Source organism: Girardinichthys multiradiatus, chromosome 22, assembly GCF_021462225.1.
Source record: "Girardinichthys multiradiatus isolate DD_20200921_A chromosome 22, DD_fGirMul_XY1, whole genome shotgun sequence".
Lineage (NCBI taxonomy): Eukaryota > Metazoa > Chordata > Actinopteri > Cyprinodontiformes > Goodeidae > Girardinichthys > Girardinichthys multiradiatus.
The window spans coordinates 3,153,793-3,177,775 of NC_061814.1; the positions used below are offsets into that span (position 1 = coordinate 3,153,793).

Sequence of the window (23,983 nt, forward strand, 5' to 3'; positions counted from 1 at the left end):
ATTGCCGTCCATATTTATTTGATGTTGTTATAAAAATGTCCAGAAGATGGAGCCATATGACTTTCTAAAATATGGATTTTCAGTCCTTTTCCAGTTTCTCTACAAAACCTTTAGTTCTTAGAATTTTAGAATATTTTATGTAGGTTATTTTATAATTAATGTTAAACTAACTGTTGGCTCAGCAAAAATGATCGCACTGATAGCAAAGTCAATATAACATCTTCCTGATCAATTTAAGCCGAATACTCAAACCTCAATATAACTTGACTCATTTAAAAGATATATTAGCTTTGAACAAATTGTATTCTTCATTACAAGTTTTGCTTACAAACTCTGTCTCGTGTTTCTGGCATTTATTCTTTGCCGTTCATTTTCTATTTTTAGGCAGATTTATCTGCTGATATACTGATGCCTTCCTTGGTCTACGGATGTTTTTCTTTCACAACATTTCCATTTCTATTGAACTCAATCCAAATGTTCCTTATTGCAGGAGCTTCTGAATCATTTTCATTATTTCAGCGAACTTGTGCAGGTTTTGTTTTAAATTACAGGATCCCTTCACATTTAGTGATTCTACATTTTTCTAAAATGTTGTTTTTTATTTCTACAAATAATTAAAACAACTAACATTAAGAATAATCATTTCATAAATGTTTCTGTTGTTGGACTTTTTACAACCGAATGAAGCTCTGGATAAAAGATGACAGTAAATAACATATTTATCTGTAGTTGTTCTGGTGTCCTTTAGGGGGCAGTAAAGTAGCTAACAACCTGGAGCGTTGCGTTGACAGCAGCAGCAGAAGAAGAAGCTCGTCGTCAGAGGAGGGAACTTCAACAGTTTGTTAGCTAACTGAAAATCCTGCAGAGTTTCGGAAACGTGATAATTTGTGGACATTGGTCGAAAGTCAGAGCCATTACAGTGGCTTTTTGATCCACACTAAAGGGTATGTGCGTCTTATTGACATTATCTTAGATTTTTATGTGTTAAAATAAGGTAATAACCTCTATGTAACTACGTGCTGAGCGAATATTATTACTGCTCTCACATTTATTTGATGTTGTAAAGTGTCCACAAAATTAACTTAAAGTCTAACCTAAGACATTAGGACACACTTGTTTCAACAAATTGTTGACTCGACCAAAATCATTAATATAGTGATGCAATGCCAGTGAAAATATACACTTTATACTCATTATGGGCATTAATGTTAATAATAATGTTAATTCAGGACCTTTAATGGTGCATTTAAATCATTCTTTATTTAAGGCGGAGGAATCGTACAACAAACAAGTTTGAACTGGGTTCCTCTAATTATACAGACTCTAGTGTTTATCTGCCTTCACACACATGGCATCCTATAGATGTTAGCCCATCATCTGTAGCAGTAACAGCTTTAACTCCTCTAGGAAGACCTTTTGCACAGTTTAGGTGTGTTTATAGGAGTTTTTCACCATTGTCAAGAAGTGCATTTGTTAGGTCAGACACTGTTGTTGGACGAGAAGTCCTGGCTAGCACTCATGGCTCTAATTCATCCCAAAGGTGTTCTATTATATAGGTCAGGACTCTGCAGGCCAAACTCACTCATCCATGTCTTTATGGGCCTTGCTTTGTTCACTGCTGTGCAGTCATGTTGGAACCAAAAAGGGCCGATCTCAGTGTTCCCACAAAGTTGGGAGCATGAAAGCATCCAAAATGTCTTGGAAAACTGACACATAAAGAGTTCCTTTTACTAGAACCAAGTGGCTGTGCTTAACTGCTGAGAAACAGTCCATCACCATTATCCACTCTGCGCTTGACACAGTGCCGTTCTTCTAACCAACTGGCAGACCCAGACATGTCCATTGGATTAACAGACAGAGAGCCATGATTCGTAACTCCAGAGAAAACATCTCCACCGCTCTAGAGTTCAGTGGCGTGTGCTTCATATCACTGCATAAGAAGCTTTGCATTTTATTTGGTGCTTTGAGGCTTAGATGGTGATGGTCAACCATGGAAACCAAGTCAACAAAGCTCTCTATCCATTGTCATAAAACTAATATGAAGGACACATGAAGTTTGGAGGTCTGTAGCTATTAATTCTGCAGAAAGTTGCAGACTACATCCCAGCATGCATTGACCTTGCTCTGTGATTTTACCTGGCCTTCCTCTTTACAGCTGACTTGCTGTCGTTCCCAGTTTTCCCAATTGTTTTAATAGCACAAACAGCTGAATGTGGAATATTTAGTTGTGAGAAACGTTTCCCAGCTGGACACCGTTGGTGCCCTATCACATTATGATGTCACTGATCTCCTGTAGGAAGATGTTTGTAGATGCTCTCTGCTGGATTTTACACACACATGGACCTGGAAATGATTCGAACACCTGAGCTCAGTGAGCTGGATGGGTAAATGAATACTTTTGGTGATATAGTGTATATACAGATAACCTGATAAGATACAAAGAGCTGTCTTCTAATGATGATTTCTTTTATTGAGGATAAAAAGCTGTCCAAACTAACCCGGCCTTATGTGAGAATATATTTACCCTGCTCTTTAAAATCACTAATTAACTGGTACAAAACACACTTCATAACTGGTTTTGGAATGAAAAACAGACAAACTGAGCGTCTGGAAAGGCTTTAATCTCAGCTTCTTTGAAAAGTCCGAGCAGTGCCAGAACACCAAGCAGTTTAAATGAACTCTGTCCTTTCTGGGAACTAGAGCTGACAAATATTCAGCCAAAATTATACAAGAACTTTGCTGATGGCTTCATAAAGTGTCTGGTTCTCTGATAAAAGGGACTTTTAACCAAATAGTAGAGAGAATCTGTGTATTCATTTGTGTCTGTATGCTTAATGTTGAACTCTGTGGATCTTAGAATATACACATCAAGTTGAAACTCATGAACCAAACTGTTATTTATTTAACCTCCTAAATTGTTTGTTTGATAATTATTTGACCCTGAAAAAGCCCTATATAATTAGGTTGTTCTTGCCCATAATGAGAAGATCTGGACTGTGGTCCTGTAGGTGGCTGGCTGATATTTGATGTTTTCAATAGGTAAATAGACTCACTGACCCAACCCAAGGTTAACTCCTAAGAATCGGTCCTGTTTGGACATCAGTTAGTCAAACAGCTACACGATACAACCACCTGGCCGCTGCCATACCAACGAGGTGACCCCTGATAGCTCCGGTGGCTCTACTAGATGTGTCATCTCCTTTGCACAGTGACTCATTGACATACCCAGCATGTGTGCACAGTTTACTGTAGGTGTGTTTCAGGCATGTTAAAAAGTCCGATTTGTTCTTTTAGCTTCCAGGCTTTTTTTTTTTTTTTTCGAAACAATGAGCGCAGAAGGGTCCTCAACAGGCTCATGGAGAGGTGGGAGCAGAGGATGGAGAGGATCTGGTAATGGATGGAGAGGCAATGGGAGAGGGTGGAGAGGGGGAGGAGGAAGTGGATGGAGAGGACAGGGAGGGTGGAGGAGACCACCGAGAGGAGGGTCAGCAGGAGCAGGAGGAAGCCAGGGAGGTGGTGTTAGTGGAGGAGGATCAGGAAATCCAGGCTTCAGCTCCCAGAGAGGTGAGCTCTGTGATTTTTATGCATTTTCAGCAGGAATTTCTCTTTATTTACAAACTTTTGAAATCACCTTCCAAAGCACTCATGTCATTGTTTTCATTAGATCAGAACATATGAGATGTTCCTCCAGCCATTTCCTACAATGAATAAACTGCTGGCTGTTTCCTGTTTCCCCCTCAGCACCAATCCAGACTACTCTTGATGCACTGTGTCCATACAAAGGATGGACTCTATACTTCACAGAAGGTATGTCATAGCACACAACAGCGCTTTGTAAAGTGTTCATACCACTGGAATTTATTCACATTTTCACACACACACTCAGAGTTCAGTGTATTTTATTGGATTTTTATGTGATAGACCAACATTAAAGTAGATCATAATTGTGAAATGAGAAGGAAAAGAAAATTGTTCCAGATTAAAGTCCTAAAGGTGTTGTACATTTGTGCTCACCCTCCCTCAGTCAGTACTCTGTAGACCGAATCACAGCTGCAAACATGCTTCCACCTTTTCTTCAGAAAGCTCAGATCTCTTTTCTACCAGAATATGACTACTTGGTTCATTTCATTGAAATGTTGCATGTTTACTTTATTCTTGAACAAACATTAAAAACTCACAATAAAAGAAGGTTTACCTTTTTCATTTGAAACTATTTGAATTTCAGTGACCCAATGAGAGTTTTTTCAACTAACAATTATTTTGCTAATTGCTATTTTTCAATTAATCGATCAATAATCTGAGAGCAAAAGTTTTTTTCCAGAATTTGAACCAGGGGAAGCTCAGACTGAGTTTTGAATAGAGCATATTTACAGACTACGATGATTATTCATGTTAGTGCATATATACACATTATTTTTTCTATAGTTTTGTCTGAATTACTGCTCTGAGTGGGCTGTTCTTTCAGCAAATGGCAGGTTTTAAAATCTACATTCTCCACTTACCGATTATTCGATTACTTCATTAGTTGACCATTATTTCAGTAATGGTCAACTAATGAATTGTTTCAGTCCTACTTTCAACTCAATGATTTTATTCATGTGGTAAGAGGTTTGAACACCAATAGAATACATCCCAGTCGGTGGTTGTAACATGCTGGTGGCTTTCACTCCTTCCCTGAAAGTTTTCCTGCACGTCCCACACAGAACGTTTCAGACTGAAACCACATTTATGTCATCAGGTGTGTTTACTCGTATTACCCAGTAGGAAAGCTCTTCGTGGACATTAAAAGGTAATCGAGCGGTACGTGGCGTAGCGGTAGAGCACGCGACCCATATACGGAGGCTTCAGTCCTACAGGCAGCTGTCCCGGGTTCGAGTCCTGACCCCAGAGACCTGTGCTACATGTCTTCTCCCCCTCGTTTCACCCCATTTTTTGTCTGCCTACCTTTGAAAAATAATACAAATAAAGGCCACTAGTGCTGCAAAAAATCTTAAAAAAAGAAAGGTAATTAGAGACCTCTCACATCAGTTGATCACAGGTGGAAGATGATGTAAGCAGAAACTGAGAAATGTATTCACAGAATATTACCTGAGTTGTTTCATCTTTTGTTAGAAGAAGTAGCCAACTACCAGTTATTCCTCGTCGTCGTGTGTGATTCCCAGCAGAATAAATATGATAAACCTGCACAGAAACAATAGGCTGCATTTCCTCCACTCTGTCATTAATGACGCTGCAGCTTTTCTCCATCACTGCGCACCTCTTCATCATCAGAGCTAAAAATTTCTTTCACACTTTTTTTATCTTGTGTCCAATCTTTCCCAAAATCTGTTTAAAAAGCTGACTTTGGACCTGTATCTACAGACAACATTTAATCAGTTCCGTTATGTTTACTACTGGGAACCTCAGAGACTTCATTTCTATATGAGAGAGTCGGACCTAAACCGCTACAGTACAGAGTTAAGAGCTTTATTCTCAAGCTAAGCAGCAGGCATGCATTTGGTTGCCAAAAGTCTGACTATTATTTGTACAATCAATGTATTTTGAGGGGAACAAGCATCAGATTGAGCACAGAACGTTGCTTTTCATGTGAACAGCACAGAGCCGTGGATCTAAGGTCTGATATAAAGTAACATCTGAACCCATCAGGAAGGTTTTCGCTGGTTTGCAAATGATGAATTGGTTTTATGGTGTGTTGCTGTTTCACACAGTAGCTGTACAGTTTTTAACTGTTCTTTTGCTAATCTCTGCAATGTGTTTTTTGTCTGCTAAGGTTTCATAGAGAGCTCACCCAGCGTAGAGAAGATCAAAGTGTTTGAGAAATACTTCACATCTCGGATTCACCTGTATGACAAAGTCAGTCACATGTTTGTTTCGTCTTGAAGAAAGCGCCTGTTTAAATTCTCATATATTTAAAGGAAAGCATGTGTTTCTCCCTAGGATGAGATCGAGCGTCAGGGCAGTGTGCTGGTGGATTACACAGAATTAACTGGGGACAAACTCGTGTGTGAGGCACTTCCTGACATTGTGACAGACCTGCAGGAACAGCCAGAGGTGATGCTGAACTGTTTGGGAGTGGCCATTCATCAGGTAGGAACCAAAACACCCTACAGCCGGTAAATGTTAGTTAATGTCAAGGTGGTGTGGAAATCAAAGCTGGATTTCCTTCAGATAATGAATATTTTTACAATAAATATATTTCAATTTAGTGAACTTGGTGTTACATTTCCAACTAAGTGTGTGTGTGTGTGTGTGTGTGTGTGTGATTCAGGTGTTGACTGCAGATTTGGAGAAACAAGCTGCTGAGCTCCAAGATGAGGAGCTTCCTGTCGCTACACCAATCATCAATATTCCTCATATCAGCGTGAGGTAATGACCACAGTAGAGAGCAGGAAGTTGTTTTACGGACACCAGAGAAACTGCCCCAGCTGAACCGTTTATTTCCCTCCCAGGTTGTATAACTACGAGCCGCTGACCCCGCTGCGGACATTGCGTGCCAGTGTGTTCGGTCGGATGGTGTGTGTGAGAGGAACTGTGGTCAGAGTGAGCAACATCCGACCTCAGTGTACCAGGATGGCGTTCAAGTGCCAGACCTGTGCAAGCACTCTGACCCTACCGCTGCAGCATGGAAAATATGCAACACCTACCAAGGTATGTACACCCACTTCAAAGTGACCTGAGTCACCTGGTTTACAGCTTTGCTTGCACACTTTAAATGTTGGCATAATAATGCAATAAAACAGAGTTTCGATTTTCACTGATTATACATCTGATTGCATGCATCATGACCAAACAGCTTTACTTTGCTCTCATCTGTCCAAAGGATGTTAACAAGTCTCACGATGAAGCTTTAGGTTGAGCTGCCATATTCTTTTTAGAGTGCTGCTTATTCTGACCTTGTGATGAACTTGCTTGGGCATCTTCTACTGGGAAGATTACCGACTCTGAAACATCTCAAGTGTTTTCCAATGTGAAATAATCTAATACAATAATGGACTAGAATCGTTTGGGAATGGCCTTATAACCCTACCCTGCATTGATGGGCAGCAACAAAGTTATTGCTGATGTCTCCACCCCTTGGCAGTGTTTTAACACATTTGTGGTACAGGTCACCATTCTGCCCTGACTCTGCTTTTATAGAGACAGTCACTGATCATGATTAGTTCGTAAAACCTTTGACGAGCAGCGCCTGGCTGATGGGTTCCTCTCAGGAATGAAGATGATTCCACGAATAGTTTCTGTAGTTTGGTTCAGCTTTCATCGGTTAAATAATACCTGAAAGTAATATGTCATACATCCATCTGTTGTGTTCCACTTATCTGAGATTGGGTCACAGATCCAGTAAGGAAATCCAGACATCCCTCTGACCAGTGACACTCTCCTGATCATTCTGGAGGATCCCAAGGTATTCCAAGTGAGTTCTGGGTCTTCCCCAGGTGGGACATGCCCGGAAGACCCCCAGAGGAAAGGACCAATGTGGCATCCTGATCAGATATCTGAACCACCTCAGCTGACTAGAGCTTAAAGTAGCAGCAGCTCTGTTTTGAGCTCGGAGCTCCTGAATCCGGCCAACCTACGGAGGAAGCTCATTTTGGCCAGTTGTATCCAGCATCTCGTTGTTTGGGTCATGATCCTTATTTTCTGCCTATTGGTAAGGGTTGGAAAGTAGATGGACTGGGAAATCAAGAACTGGGACGACAGAGAAGAGCCTCCATGCAGCCCCAAACCATCATCCGTCTCCTGTTCCAACCTGCCTTCACCTATGAACAAGTTACCTAGATACTTAAACTCCTCCACCTAAGACAGAGAACAACCCCCAACCCAGAGGGGGCAGTGCACCTTTTTCTGGTTGAGAACCATGGCCTCGGAGTTAGAGCTGACTCTCATTCCAGCCGCTTCACACTCAGCTGTGAACTGCTTCAGTGCAGGCTGAAGGTCAAGCCAACAGAACCGACAACATCTGCATAAAAGTAAAGATAAGACTGAGGTTCAAACCAGACACCCTCTCCTCCACAGCTACAGCTTCAGATCCTGTCCATAAGCATCAAAAACAGGAGAAGTTAAAAAGGACAACCCTGGCAGAGTCCAACCCGCACTGGGAAAAGGTTTGACTCTGTGCCAAGAATGCCACATACCTCGTACTCCCTCAACAGCACCCTCAAAATACCTTGAGGGACACGGTTGTAAGACTGCTCTAGATCTCCAAAATGTATGCGACCTAAGCAAGTAAACTCCCATGATCCTCTCAGGAGTTCTGTGAGGGTAAAGATCAGGGGCCTCATGTATACTTTTATACTTAAAAGTTTGGGGTACGAAACCGTGGGTAGACATATCACCGCACACGTAACGTATGATACATCCCACTTTATAGTAAATTTGGCGTAGCTGCATGTGGTACTTGGACCGCCCAGTCTGCGCCTATAAATAAATATGCATAGTAATAGAAAGTCATTGAAGTCACTGAAGTCGCAGGCTCACTTCCGGTCCGCCATCTTGGGTGTCTCCGTATCGCTTCACGCTTTTCTCAACATTGCACACTTTTTGTCCATGGATAAGGATCTAGAGTCATTACAGCCTCCTGATAAACTCATGTACCTCAAAATAACCGCGTTCATCAACAAGGTGGATCCATACTGGTTGGTTTGTTTATGGCCGCACAACTATTTTTTCATAGGCAAACAAATCCATAATAAATTCAATACTGCCTTTTATAGGATAATTATATAATAGTTATATTACTGGATAATACATTTACATCATAACAGGTAAAGGTAGCCTACATCTAGCTGGTCAAGGCGAGAACGCAGCTTACTGAAGTAGGTCACAGCGCTGAGTGCTGCCACCTAGCGGCCCTCTGCACAGAATCAGCTGATCACCTCATGGTCTTGGCAAACTACTTTCCAGAATATTATTACAATAAATGTAGACGAACATTATTTATTTACCTGTCACAAAATGTGCACTGCACACTCGGGTGTGAGTGAAATTTAAGCTGTCCAAATCCACCCTGGATTCAGCCACAGTAGTCGAAGTTGTGTGCTCAGTGTTTTTGTTTTCTCACACTGATTTTCTATCATGTCTGCCAGACGATAGACTGAGCGTTGATTTTGACCACCACACGCAGAACAATCTGCAATTAAGCAAGTTTTCCCCATAGTTACATTTTTTGCTTCACCGATCACGCTGAAACAACGAAAACAAGCCACCCAAGATGGCGATCGCAATGTGCGATCACGTGTCCGCAACATCATTTGAAAACGCCTCATTCTGGTCCCTGTTTGGTAACAAAAACAGTATTCCTGACTGTTAAATTAATGACAGTTTTGTATGTTTTACCTCACAGTGTATCCAGCCTGGATGTCGCGCTCGTTCCTTCATCCCCCTTCGCAGTTCTTCCTTCACTAAAACAGTAGACTGGCAAATCATCAAGTAAGTGTATCATGGTCATCTTCTCTGTGCAGAAGAGATGGAAGCTGTTGGTTATGCTGCTGATTTCAGGACATATTCAAGGTTCTACAGTCATGACCAAACGTTTTATGATATAAAAGTTTTGTTTTGTGGTGAATAAATATATAATATAAGCAAATATATTAAATGTATCCAAATAAAGCCCAGTCTGATCCTTCTTCTTTATAACTTATACAAACATCTGGGCCAAATCCTGGAGATTCGATGACCCAGTTTTGTCTTCTTAGTGTTTAAAGTTGCTTCAGTTTCTCCACCTGTTTTTGGAGAACTGACCACAGGTTTTCATTTGGGAGTTTTCTGGCCGTAGTTCTCAAACTTTCATGTTTTTATCTTGAGCCTCTTTATTTTCACTTTGCTGTGAGACCAGGTGTTCCACCATGCTGAAACTGTACCTGGATTGTTGGAAGAAGTTTCTCACCTTGGGTGCGATCCGGAGGAAACCCATTTCCTTCAATGAGAAGCAGCCACACATATTCCTTTAGAATCCTTCCCCTCTCTGGAGTCATGGTAGCTTTCACCCTTTCTTCAAATGAATGGACAGATTTTTCCCCACAATCAGAAGAAGAATTGTGAGAGCAAACAACTGCATCAGTCTTCTCCCGTCCTCTTGATGCTTCCTGCTTACGTTTGGTCTGGTCTTCCTCTGTTTCTATTGGACAGCAGCAGTCTCTTTGCTGTTGTTCTTGTTACAAGGCCACAGCCTAAAACTCTTTCCCCAACCCTGGGACCAGATGATCTCAGATTTGGTTTGATCAACGATGAGCAAGTGAATGGTGTGACTGCTAGAGTGATTTCCACTCAGCTTCACCTGTGCTGATAATGTGACAGTACTGAAATGACGTTGGCTGATCATGAGGTTCCAGCGAAAAGCTAAAGTAAAATGTAATTTCTTTTAAGGAAATGATCTTCGTCTGATCAGTCAGTATGTAACAGAAACAACTGGAGCTTAAAAAACACAACATTTGTGTCGCTGCCACTGTCTTTGTCCATGACTGCAGGTGCATAAGAAAGGCTGCATTCTTTTACTTGCAAACTATGTTAAAAACTGTAATACATTTATTAAATGTACAAAATGTACTAAACATTCTGATATGGACTTGCTGACCAAAAAGGACAAAACTTGTATAATAAAAAGATGAACAGAAATATTTAAAAGGATTCAAATTAAGCTGGAATGTTTAGGGAGCTGAGCTCTTTACAATGCTGTCATCTTGCCTCCTCAGGGTGCAGGAGTTGATGGGCGGCGAGCAGAGGGAGACTGGGCGAATCCCTCGCACCGTGGAGTGTCACCTGACCTCTGACCTCTGCGACAGCTGCGTCCCTGGAGACACAGTCACCATTGCAGGGATAGTCAGAGTTATTAATGATGGTACATATGTATTCATGTTTTGATCATAGTCACATCCAGTAGATATAGGGGAAACCTCTGTGCCCTTGTACAGGACAGTGATAAATCAGACTAATCTATAAACATACATCAGGCACAACAGCCAGGGTTGAAAGGCTCCATTCAATCTGATCCTTTCAACACAGAATTTAACTATCTGCTTTCTGACTGCAGGCACTTCCAGAGGAAATAAAGATCAATGCATGTTTCTCCTCTACATTGAAGCTACTTCAGTCAGTAACACCAAAGGTACTGTCATGCACGATTCCCATTGGTGCCAGATTTCTCTCCAAGCGTTCAGGACGGAATTAATGTCGGCTGAATGTTTAGGTCAGCTGTCCAAATCTGGAGGTGAGGGGTCAGGAGGATTGAGGGAAGATCGTACAGGAGGAGAGGAGTTCAGTCTGAAGCAGCTCTATGCCATCCAGGAGATCCAGTCGCAGCCAAACCTGCTCCGACTTATCGTGCAGTAAGTTTATCTGCATTACATTTATCTGCCTTGTGGTGGGCAGTATTATTTTATTAGTTATGATGCCATCATTGAATGGTCAAAAATAAGGATTTGTGTGATAGTACATGTACTCCAAATCCCCATAGTCTAGTGTATGCAATCAGATGAGGAATATGATAGTCAACAGAAATCCAATCCAAAAGAGTCCTGTGTTCAGTGCAGGAACTCCACACCAAAACACTGCCAGAATGGCTGGGTGTGACATATAGGAGCTAATAGACCCATCAGCTTGTTTTCAATCAGCAGAAAGAAAGAAAAAAAAAGACACGTGGTTCTTGGAGATGTGTGGCAGCAGGGAGAGTGGGTGGTTGAAGCTTAATGGCGCTTTCACATTCAGACCAAATGGGATTTCAGCATCAACCAATCAGAGAAGATCATCTTTGTGATGTAGTGACGTATTTTCTCATGGACGGAAGGATCATTTTACTGTTTACAAATCAAAAATCCTCCTCCTAACGTGTGTCTGTCCACACTTTGCTCAGACGTGCATCTAGAGCGTTTCTGATGCTCGATATCAGCGTCTGACTTCAAAGTGCACAAGTGTCCAACTTGAGGCGTTGGCGCCTTTTGACGCTTAAATCGTGCTCGGTTGCGCAGCTTCCAGAGCCTAATGTCGTATTGCGACGTCTTTATGTACGCTGCCAGTTACAGTGTAATTAGATGGGAACACCTTATAGTGTTTACATGTATTATTAATGGAGTAAAACTACTCAGTTGTGGAATACCTTTTCTTTTCACTGAGTTTAAGATCTAATGTATGAAAAGAAACATTTTTCATTTTGTACTATTTTAATAACAACAGACGTACGTTTCAGTTTTGGATCTAATAAGACTTTTTGTTTAATGAATGACCTGTAAGAATCTGTTTAGTTTAAACAGGATGAAATGTTTAATGGGTCATTAATGCTAAATTAAAGTTAGCTCAATTCTGTTCTGCTGTGTAAGTACATTTTATTTATATAGCACAGTTCTCAGACTGCAGTCACAAGTTCTTCACAGTTAAAATACAGTTAAAGCAAGAAAAAAATAAATACACCACAACAACACATAGTGGGTCATAGCAGCCGAGGGTCCAGCGAGGTTAAAATGCTTGTTTTACTTAAGTTGCTTTTTAAAAGCATCAACAGAGTGCAGTGATGACAAATAGTGCGGGAATTCATTCCACAGTCCTGGTCCAACAGCTTAGGATCTGTCTCCTCGAGCCCTAAAGTGAGTGTGAGGGGCCATCAGTAGATTCAGCTCTCAGGATCTCAGGCTACGGGCTAGAGTGTAAGGCTGAATCAAGTCACAGACGTAGGGAGGAGCCTGACCATGCAGTGCTCTGAATGTCAAAACCAGAATTTCCTAATTTATACAATACACTACAGGGAGTCAGTGAGGAGATTTTAAGGCAATGTGGGCTCTGTTAGTGCGCGTCAGGATCCTCACAGACGAGTTTTGTAGCAGCTGTAGACGGGCCACCTCCTTTTTGTTTAGACAAGTGAACGAACTATTACAGTAGTCTAAATGTGATGAAACAAAAGCAAGACAAACTTATTTTTCAAGACAATTGTTTGGAGCTTGAAGATGTTGCGCAGCTGGAACAAGCAGATCTTTAATAGTTGGTTTACATGGTGTTCTAGAGACATGGCCTCATCAAAAACGACTCCTAGGTTCCTCAAGTTTGGTTTTGATGCCTGCCTAAGGCTGCCTAGGTACTGTCTAATGCCAGGGATAGCACTGTCTGGGGCGATAATGAGAGGCTCAGTTCTATTGGAGTTTAATTGTAGACAGTCATCACTCAGCCATTGCTTTGTGTGTGAAAGGCAGTTGATGAAAGAGCTCACTTTATGGGTCTCCGATGTCTTAAAAGAAAAGCAAAGTTGAATTTTTTCCGCAGACAGATGGTGAACTAAACTGTATAATTCTACCTAAGGGGAGCATGTACAACAACAATAAAAATGGTCCCGGGACAGAGCCCTGCAGTAATCCATATTGACGTTCAGAGGGGTCAGATGTAAAGTTGTTTGCTGAGACACTGAAGCTGCTGCCAGTCAGATAGGAAGAGAACCACTACAGCACTGTACCAGCCATCCCAGCAATATCCCTCAGTCTGTTTATTAGCATGTAGCGGTCAACTGTATGAGGATTAAACAGAACATCTCCCCGAGTCAGCAGACATCAGGATGTCACTGGACACTTAGAGTAAAGCTGTTTCAGTGGAGTGATGTTTCCAAAGGCCAGATTGAAAAGTGTCATAGATGTTGTGGATCTCTAGGAAAGTGGACATCACCCTTTCTAATAATCGCTGCAGCATTTTGAATCAGCTGAAGGCTTTTAACTGCATTTTGTGGATATTCTGATAGTAAAGAATTACAATAGTCCAGCCTTGAAGTAACAAATGCATGGACTAGTTTTTCAGCGTCACTCCTGGACAGGATATTTCTAATTTTGGCAATGTTCTGGAGGTGAAAGAAGGAAACCCTAGAAACCTGTTTAATATTGGATTTAAATGACATGTCCTGGTCAAAAATAACACCAAGGTTTTTTACTTTTCACCTCATAATTCTATACATTTTCAGGTTTAGATTTCCAGAGTTCTCAATTCGTTGAACCCTATTTTTTCATTATTTATCCAAGATTCAGCATAAATTAACAGAGATGGATAGATGGATGATCGATTGGTTGACTGATTACTAATACCATATACTGCCATCCACAGTAATTCACTGACTAAGCAGTTTCCATACATCCATATATCCAGTCTGTGATTGTTGTACATTTCTTAGGATGTGAAACAGTATTGGTTTAGAGTTTGTAAAATCTAATGGCAATGCTCTGAGCGGGTGTAAACTCTTTTAACATGTTGAAGGTTCATAGTGTTCACTGTTTTGACCTCTTTCAGCTCTTTGTGTCCTGCCATCTACGGCCATCTGGTGAGTTCAAACTGAAATGACACAGTGAGACAAACACTGATTACTAGGATGTTGAGATGCGTTGCTCATCTTCAACTTGTCCTAATTGTTGTCAACTTCTCAAAAAGCTTTTTTCTCATTCTTTAATTTACACGATCATTTCCTTGTGTACTGGTAGCTGGTGAAAGCTGCCCTAGCTTTAGCCTTGTTTGGAGGCAGACAGAAACACACGGGCAAGAGCAGTGTCCCAGTGAGAGGAGATCCACACATCCTGATAGTGGGAGATCCAGGCCTGGGAAAGAGTCAAATGTTGCAGGTAACGTGGAAGATGAAGGCTTTTTGTAACAATACATGGTCCTTTTGTAAATGTAGTGACGGAGACGGTTTCTGTTTTCCCTCTTTTAGGCAGTGTGCAACGTGGCTCCCAGGGGAATCTATGTATGTGGCAATAGCACCAGCACCACAGGTAAAACAGCTTGAAAACTTAAAATCTTTAAGTAATGTCTTACAAACAATTGATATCTATAGTCACAATAAAAGAAACACACCCCTTTGCAATTCCAGGGGTTTGGTTAAAGCATAATAAAATTATTTTGTCTTTACCAGATTCTGAAATGATTTAAATCTAACCGCAAGTATGTAAAACCATGCAACAGATTCTAGACGGTCATTATTTATGAAACACAAATTTATGCCAGAATGGAAAATCCACGTGTGAACTTCTAAGTACTTGCATGCTTTAATAGCTCATAGAACTACCTTTAGCAGCAATAACAGTAGAGTCGTTTTCTGCATGACCTTATCAATCTATCAGTTGCTGTAGATGAGCTTTGGAATAACCTTGCTTCAGTTCATTGAGATTTGCAAACATTTGTTTCTTCGCTGCTCTCTGAAGGTCTCGCCACAGGATCGGGATAAGGTCCGGACTTTAGTCCTTAACAACGCCCTCCTTGTTTTCTTTTACAGCCATTCTGTTGTATATTTACTGCTTCAGATTGAGATGTACTTTTGAAAACCAAAGTTGTGCTGCCATTTTCTTTTTGGGAGAGAAAGCAACCCTTCCAGACAGGCCTTGTTCAGTCTTTTCCAATCAACATTCTAAGTCGGGCATAAGAGTCTGTGACAGAGCTCTCAGGGTTTTGTTTTTTTTTCGCAGGATTTCAGAGCTTTGCATAGTTTGACCTTGCTGGGATATCCATTGCTGAGAATAACATTGCTTGTGAATAATCGTCCTCTCTGTAGAACGATTGACTTCCAGTTGTTTGGAAACGGCCTTAAAACCCTTCCTTCATAAATGAGCAGCAAAAATGATGTTTCCAACTGAAAGAGGATGTACTTTCTTTTTACCATGACCATATTTTTTATCTGCTATAAATAATTTGGGTTTTGGTTATATTATCCAATGGTCCCAAATGTAACATTTTGTGTGTTTATTTCTGTAGGACTCACAGTGAGTTTGTCCAGAGATGCAGGAACAGGAGATTATGCTCTGGAGGCAGGTGCCTTGGTGTTGGCTGACCAAGGTAGTTCAAATATACATATTTACATCTTTTGTGCCAAACAAACATCTCTTAAGCCATCATGATATTTTTATTGAATGGATACAGAGGAATAAAATTCACTGTATTGTCAAACATTTTTGGTCATATTTAGAATAGAAAACGTCATCAAATGACATTCATATTCATGTTAAAGCAGAAAGACCAATACTGTTGGCAATATAGTGTATCTTTGTTCTCAAGACTCATTGCTTACATGATCTACTTATGTCATTCATTGATTAACACTACACCCAGCTTCCTCTGATTTAAACAGGGCTACTTCTTTTAGATAGTGTTGATACTAACTCATGAAATAAAAGGTATTCAGTTTTTTTATAAAGTTATTTAAAGAATAAGACCAATGAAATAAAACCTGAAAAATCATCAGAGATAGACTTAGTGGTGTGACATTGAATTTTTATGATAAATCCAATTGCATTTATGGAAACATTAGTAAAATATTTCAAAGGAAATTCATTCTGTGCAAGTAAACAGTTGTTGAGTAGATGGTCATAAATATCACTAAAAAGGCATTTCCATATTACTCTTTTGCGCTCTTTAATCCTAATACAATGTCAATTACTGCCTGATTTATTCAGTTTTAAGATGTTTTCTTTCAATTTCCGCATTTGTGGGAGAAGCATGTCACAGGCACTTTAAACTCACCACACAATGTGAGCTAATTAACCTATCTCGGGGTCCATGTGAAGTATAGAAAATATGGAATTCGATTTTTGCATGTCCTCCAGCTTAGGCTGCTGGAGGACATGCAGACCACTTTTCCTTACTCTGCTACTTTCTCCTACTACTCTCCAATCATGTGTTATCTGTCATTATTGCTGCTGTTAACTTCATTCGTCCCAGTCTTTCTGTCTAGAATGAGTAATACCTTCTAGAGGCCTCATGTACGAAGCGTACTTACACACGAAAACATTGCGTCGCAATGTTTTACGTACAGTTCAACTTGTACAATAATGAACGCTGCCTAAAAGTGTGTGGAAATCCAAGCAGACTTTTGACCTGCTGTGAAAATGTGCGTAGCCACAACCTTTCAATCGACAATAACAAACTACAGAGAACTAAATCTCATACGAATACACTGAAATATGATTCCATTCAGTTTTATTGAATTCATGGAGCATCAAACCTGATGTTTTTTCATGAGTTTGAGGTTTTATGGTTTAAACCCAAGCAATGCAACGGAATCTCATTTGGTCTCATACAACAACGTAACACACCTCAGAAAGTAACAACCTCCGTCGGATGTAAACTATAAAACTTCCTTTATTTTTGTCACATGTAGATGTTAATGCTCATCGGTCTCTGCGCTGAGGAGCATAAAATACATGTGAATCATCAAAGATTCACTTTCATTTTCACTGAAAAAGAAAACGATTCGGATCAGCAGATTGATTCTAAACAAGTCAGGTTTGACGATTCATAAGGTGGACAAGCTGTAGACAATCACACATGTCCATAAATAGCTGCATAAAGTTGCGTGCAATTGTGGAACGATGGCAGCTTTGGCATAGCTGGAGAACATCCCCGATGGAAGATTTTTATTTTTTTTTTCAGAGGTTGTACTGATCAGCTGGTACATGATGATGCATGGCTTGTGAGCTGGTATAGATTGCCCAAGTCAATTATTTTAGAGCTCTGCATGGAGCTGGCTCCAGTGTTACAGAGGGAAACCAGGAGGAACCGTGGATCCCTGGTGCCAGTGTCAGTTCTCACTATGCTGCGGTCCTTTTTACCTGCGTTTTTCAGACGTAGCTGACTGACAGGTCGGGTATTTCACAGTCATCCCTGAGCTGGGCCATCTGTATGTTGCTCAAATATATATTGAATTCCCCTAACTGTGGCTAATATGGTAGACATTAAATTGCAATTTGCCTTCTAAGTTGATGTTTTGTGTCCGTCTGCTTTTTTACGTGATGTCCTGAATGGTTTTAAAGATTTATTTCACATCATTTGAGTAGCGATAGTCTTCCTGATAGAAATATGGGATGACTATTCACACCAGCTATAATTAAGCTCAATCCAGAAGCTAGATAGCGCCGTTTGGATTTCACAGATAATTTGCTAAATGAGATTTATTCCAGCCAAAGATCGTAATTCAGCTCTTACCATGTTAATGGCAATTAACCTTCTGCCACTCAGATTTTAAAAATGTATTACTTTATAACGGGGAAAATACTGCCAAATGAATTTGAACTGTTTGCCTCCTTCTCGGACACAGAGATCTGTATTTCATATTCAGTGAGTCTCCAGTTTGTTGCCTTAGTGACCACCGCCGTTGCCATGATTATTTGGACACGTGGTAGGTGCCTTCCTATTTATACAATTTTGCATATTTTGCCCCGGAGACTGGGCGGTTCAAGTGCCACATACAGCTGTGCAGAATTCACCACAAATTGGGATGTATGAACGTGTGCGGTGACCCCCTTTATACATGAGGCCTCTGGAGAGCGCCATCTGCTCAGCTGTTGCTGCAAATACCTGTGTTCTCAAGAATATAGACTTGGCCCTTTTTCTTTTTCTGTGTTTAACCCTGTCTCCCTGAAGTAGAATTAATTATATGTACTCAGTTTTCCTGAGATTTTACTACTAGGTCAGAGCCTGTCTTTTTAGCTTTGTTTGTCTTCTAGATGAAGCCACTAAAATAATTATTCCTGCCATTAACTGTTTACTTCTTCTTTAACATAGAAAGTACCCCTGGATCAGTGCTTCTGTGTTTTTGACATGTCTGATCTAAATTCTCAAACCCAGTCAGTCACGCAGATGGCCGTTCACACAGAGCCTGGTTATGCTGGAGGCTGTCTTTGCTAAAATTGTTCATTATCAGTATTTCCACATGCATGCTCAGTATGAGGAATTCCTCCAAGGTCATTGACTGAATGCAATTAATTGTCCTCCTCCTCGTTTAGAAGGAACGATTGCTGTAAAGACTGTAAATGATGATCATATAGGTTTCCTTAGATGGACAAGCTTTTACCAGTTGGTAAAAAACTGAACTTGACTTGTCTTGCATTTATATCTAGGATTGAAGTGGAAAATTCGTAATTGACAATGAATCTTTCTTTTTGAATTAAGAACTCTGGAAATCTGATCCTTAAAATGTATAGACTTATGAAATGAAAATTGTGTAGAAAATGCTTTTACTGTTTAATGTTATTATGTTATTTTTTATGTGATAAAATTATGAATTACATGATTTATCATGATAACGATAAACTCTAATTGCTAAAATCTCCAACAACTGACAGTATGGTTAAGATTCTTACTGTTGTGCACTGAAATTTCTTTTTTATTGCTGGTAACAAAATAGCATCAAGTAACATCAGTATACTTCAAACTGATTTAATGCACTTATTGTGTGTGGTTTAGGTGTACCAATTTCACCGCTTCGTGTAACTGATGTACTAAAGTAGTTTATTTCATAACAGGTTAGTTTTATTTTAAGACTGGTATTTGTGTGTTTTGAGCACTGACTGTTGAAATAGATGTATTGCATGAAAGATGATGATGGTAATGATTTTTTAAATATTTTCCTTGTCAATAAATGCCACAAAATCTCATTTTATGTTACTGTTAAGTCCATATTGCCCATCGCCAGAAGGCACCCTGTATCTCAGACTGACTTTCTGTACTTTTAGGTCTTTGTTGCATTGATGAGTTTGATAAATTGGGTAACCAGCAGCAGGCTCTGTTGGAAGCCATGGAGCAGCAGTCAGTGAGTCTGGCCAAAGCTGGTATAGTCTCTTCTCTGCCTGCTAGAACATCTGTTGTTGCTGCTGCTAACCCCATTGGAGGGCACTACAACAGAGGGAAGACTGTCTCTGAAAATCTAAAGTGAGTTTTGCTCAACAGCCACCAAGCAACTTCAATATGGTTTGCAGCTTTTGGAGGAGGATGTGATTGCACAACAGTTCACTTTTAATTTTCTTGTTGCGTGTCCATAGAATGGGCTCAGCCCTCCTCTCCCGCTTTGATGTTGTGTTCCTCCTTCTGGACATCCCAGATGAGTCACATGACCGCCGGCTGTCAGAGCATGTCATGGCAAACAGGACAGGTAAAGGCAGAACCAGCAGCGCCACAGTCACCAGGACCAGTACTGAATTGGAGACCTCCATCCTGCTGCAACATTCAACCATGCCACTGTCTGAGCGTTTGCAGGTAAAATTGTATTTCAGTTTAATCAAATGGCACAAACATGTTGCCTTCATTTATCAGTTCACTACAAACCCAACTGCCATTAATGAAAACAGGCAGGTGTAGTATTTCAAAGGCCCGTTTTATCTGTAACACCAGTTCAGAATCAGAATTATGTTTACTGTCTGAGAACTAACAAATAGACAGTCAGTCAGTCATTTTCTACCGCTTATTCCATAGTGGGTCGCGGGGGAGCTGGTGCCTATCTCCAGCAGTCTATGGGCGAGAGGCGGGGTACACCCTGGACAGGCGAACTAACAAATAGACATACATAAATGTATTTGCACCCTTCCAAACGTCTTCAGCTATTTTAGAAGCTGTTAACTGCTGTCTGTCATGGAATGTGTTGGGTTTAAAATGTTGGCTGCCAGGTTTATGTTCTTTGGGGAACGCTAGCTAATATAAGATGCTATAGACGGTTTTAAATGGGAACTCTGACATGGTTCTGTTTTTGTTTTAAAATATTTGGAAAAGCCTGTTTTACATACATGTGAAGGTAGATGTTTTGTCTGCCCCAGCTGCTGGTGTTTCGGGAAGTCCTGTGAAGACTTTCTTCTCTGAACAAGGATATTTCTGGGTTTGGCTGTTGATTTAAACCAGTTTGCCAAGTAATAATGTGGCAGCTAAATGGTGACTAGAGGAAGGCTTGAGTTAGGTCTGGATCCTTTATGTGGAGCACGGTTGCACTTCATTCACATCCAAACTTTCCTGTTTATGTGCAACACATGATAATGATGCAGGCTGGCACCAAGACTTGATGTTATATCTACTCTTTATCTTATATTGACAAATTGTAACACTAAGCATTAAAGCAGGAAACCTAAACATTCCTCAGTATGATTGTGCATTTTGTTGAGATTTGCCTTCATTCATCATGCCGATTTGTCTCAAGGTTCCAGCAAGCGAGTCGGTCGATGTGATTCCAGCATGTTTGTTAAGGAAGTACATCAGCTATGCTCGTCAGTACGTCCAACCCACGCTGTCTCCTGAAGCAGCAAAAACCCTTCAGGACTTCTATCTGTCGCTGAGATCCCAATCACACTCTGCCGATGCCACGCCCATCACCACACGACAGCTGGAGTCACTAATTAGACTGACAGAGGTGGGATTCTTTGGGTTAAGATATTTATTGAGTACATTATACAAGAAGTTCCTGCTTGTGTTCTCATCTTCTTATCTGGTGAATGTTTGGTCACATGCAGGCAAGAGCCAAATTAGAGCTCAAAGAAGTGGCGACAAAAAGTGATGCTGAGGATGTGGTAGAGATCATGAAACACAGGTAACTGCAGCAATAACATTTACTTTAACAAGTGAAAAGTTAATGTTCCATTGATTTTTGTGTCTCATTGTTTAGCCAGTTAAAGAAACTTTCAGACTCACTGAAACTCACTAAACAGTGGTTTCCAAAATTATTCATAGCCCTTGAACTTTTTGGAGATTTCATGTGATCGACCAACACAAAGTACTGTGTAAATGTGAGTTGGAGGGAACTAATACATGGTTTTCAATTTATTTTTTCCAAAGGGAAATCTGAAAATTGTGACTTGCATTTATATTTAGACTTTCTAAGTTCTGAATACTTTGTACGTTTTGCTGAAATTAAAGCTACAAGCCATTTTTGGTATATCTGTACCAGCTTTGTACGTGTTGAGTTAAGTTTGCTTATTCCTTTTCACAAAACAGTTGGATTGGATGGAAAATGTCTGAGCATTAATTTTCCAGTATTGCCACAGATACTCAATTAGATTTAGGTCTGGACTTAAACTGGGCCATTCGATGTGAACCATTCCATTGAAGCTCTAGCTGTATAATTGGGGCTGTCGTGCTGGAAAGTCTGCCCAGTCTCAAGTCTTTTGGAGCTTCAAACAGGTTTTCTTCCAGGATTGCCCTGTATTTAGCTTGATCCATCCTCTCATCAACTCTGACCAGCTTTGCCGCACCTGCTAAAAAAAAGCATCCCCACAACATGATGCTGCCACCACCATGTGTGAACATGGATGTCTTGTGTTCAGAGTGATGTGCAGAATTAGTTTACAAAGTGTTTTGCTGGAGACCAAAAAGTTGAATTCTGCTCTTATGTGACCAAAGTATCTTCTTCCAGATGTTTGCTATGTCCCTAATTGGCATGTGTGTAACGTGGACTTCTATGGCTTTATTCCCAATGGCTTCTCCTTTGACCCACTTCTAGAAAGGCCAGAATTATAGCATGAATGATAGCAGATTCTCCCTCCTGAGCAGTGGATGTCCACAGTTCCTCCATTTTTACCATGGGTCTCTTTGCCTTTTCTCTTACTAGCACCCTCCTTACCTGGTTAGTTAAGGTAGACAGTCATGTCTTGGTAGATTTATGTTTCATTTTTCAGATGATGGATTAAACAGAGCTTTGTAGGATGTTCTGAGGTTGGGATATTGTTTTAGAACCTAACCCTGCTTTAAACTTTCATCCCTGACCTGTCTGCTGTGTTTCTTGGTCTTCATGATGCCGTTTGTTTATTAATGTGTTCTAACAAACCCCTGAGGCCGTCACAAAACAACTGGATTTATACTAAAATAAATTATACACAGGTTGACCCTGTTTACTAAATAGGTGACTTCTAAAGACAATTGGTTGCACTGGATTTCATTTAAGAGTATCAGAGTAAGCAGGAGTACAGATCCACGCCTCACTTTTTGCTTTGCCATTTTTGATAAAGGTGGAGAATCCTGTATCATTTTCAAATTAGTGGTTGTAACACATGAAAAAATATTAAAAACTTTAAGGGTGTGAATATAACTGCAAAGCACTGTATTTCTTTTAATCACTTTAATCTTTACAAAACTCAATATTTTCACAAAGTAGTAATGACAGTTACATGCTTGTTTTAATAGATCCGACCTGTTGTTGTGCCTAGATGTAAATGTATTTTCTTCTGTCTGAAGTCTGGCTGTTACATATTCCGACGGCCTGGGAAACCTAGACTTTGAGCGCTCTCAGCTTGGCTCCGGGATGAGTCAGCGCAGTGCTGCAAAGCGACTGGTCAACGCGCTCCACTCACACGCTCAGAGGACCAATCAGAAGCAGTTTGACCTACAGATGCTTCGATCTATAGCCGACAAAATGAACATAAAGGTGAAAACTATGACCCAGACATACCCATGTGTAAAATCTGATTCTATCATTTTCTACAATCCCAATTGTTCTGCTGAAAACTTTATGCTGTTGATCCCTTTCAGGTGATGGATTTTCAAGGTCTGTTAAATTCCCTCAACGAACAGGGTTTCCTGCTGAAGAAAGGGCCCAAGTTGTACCAGCTGCAGACCATCTAACTGCACACAGACTTTATTTGTAAAAACACAAAAATAGTTTCTCTTGCAACACGTAGAGATGCTCCGATGATCCAAACTCACTTTCTCAATAAGGTTTGTGTCACCAACTCAACGTCTCTAATACAAGAAAGTTTCACTTAACTGTTAGAAGCAGTGTATATTATATTACACAAAGGTGACTTTACCGCACAAACTATTAACCTTAATAAGAAGGTGATGCACATGAAAGCTAAAGTGCCTGTATATATGTGTTAATTGCTCAGAAGCTTGAATTAATCTAAATAAAACCGTTATTTCCTGAAATATTTTTTCTCAGTTTGTATATAAATAAACGTGTAAACATATACAGCTACTGTCTGTTTGTATAAATTCTTCATATGAAGTATAACTTAAAGATATTTAGATTATAAATCTTGTTTGTTTGGGTTTATGTATTTAATAAATTTGTTTTTAAAATGCTTTTGATAAACAGCGGATCTCAAATATATTGTCGTTTGTACATAATCTTTATAAGAAATATGTTGAGCTTTTTTAGTTCATTTATTTAGAAATATTTATTTGTAAATATGAAGTATTACAATTATAGATGCATTACATTACTGTCTCAGAGCGGAGGTGATTATAAAAATAAAAACTTGTTTTTTACTGTTTTGAAACTCCTAAAATG

General features: G+C 40.1%; 1 protein-coding gene across 1 annotated transcript; it reads left to right on the forward strand.

Moving 5' to 3' along the window:
- The first annotated feature begins 792 nt into the window (after positions 1-792).
- mcm8 (minichromosome maintenance 8 homologous recombination repair factor) lies at positions 793-23,662 on the forward strand. The gene is made up of 21 exons (XM_047351873.1): positions 793-944; positions 3,295-3,564; positions 3,742-3,807; positions 5,771-5,853; positions 5,938-6,087; positions 6,269-6,366; positions 6,450-6,648; positions 9,341-9,426; positions 10,689-10,834; positions 11,027-11,101; positions 11,183-11,321; positions 14,248-14,278; positions 14,436-14,573; positions 14,663-14,723; positions 15,700-15,780; positions 19,455-19,650; positions 19,761-19,974; positions 20,903-21,112; positions 21,213-21,289; positions 22,930-23,119; positions 23,224-23,662. Exons 2-21 carry the CDS (start codon positions 3,327-3,329, stop codon positions 23,314-23,316), a joined length of 2,571 nt encoding a protein of 856 aa, XP_047207829.1. The 5' UTR covers positions 793-944; positions 3,295-3,326; the 3' UTR covers positions 23,317-23,662.
- Positions 23,663-23,983: the final 321 nt, after the last annotated feature.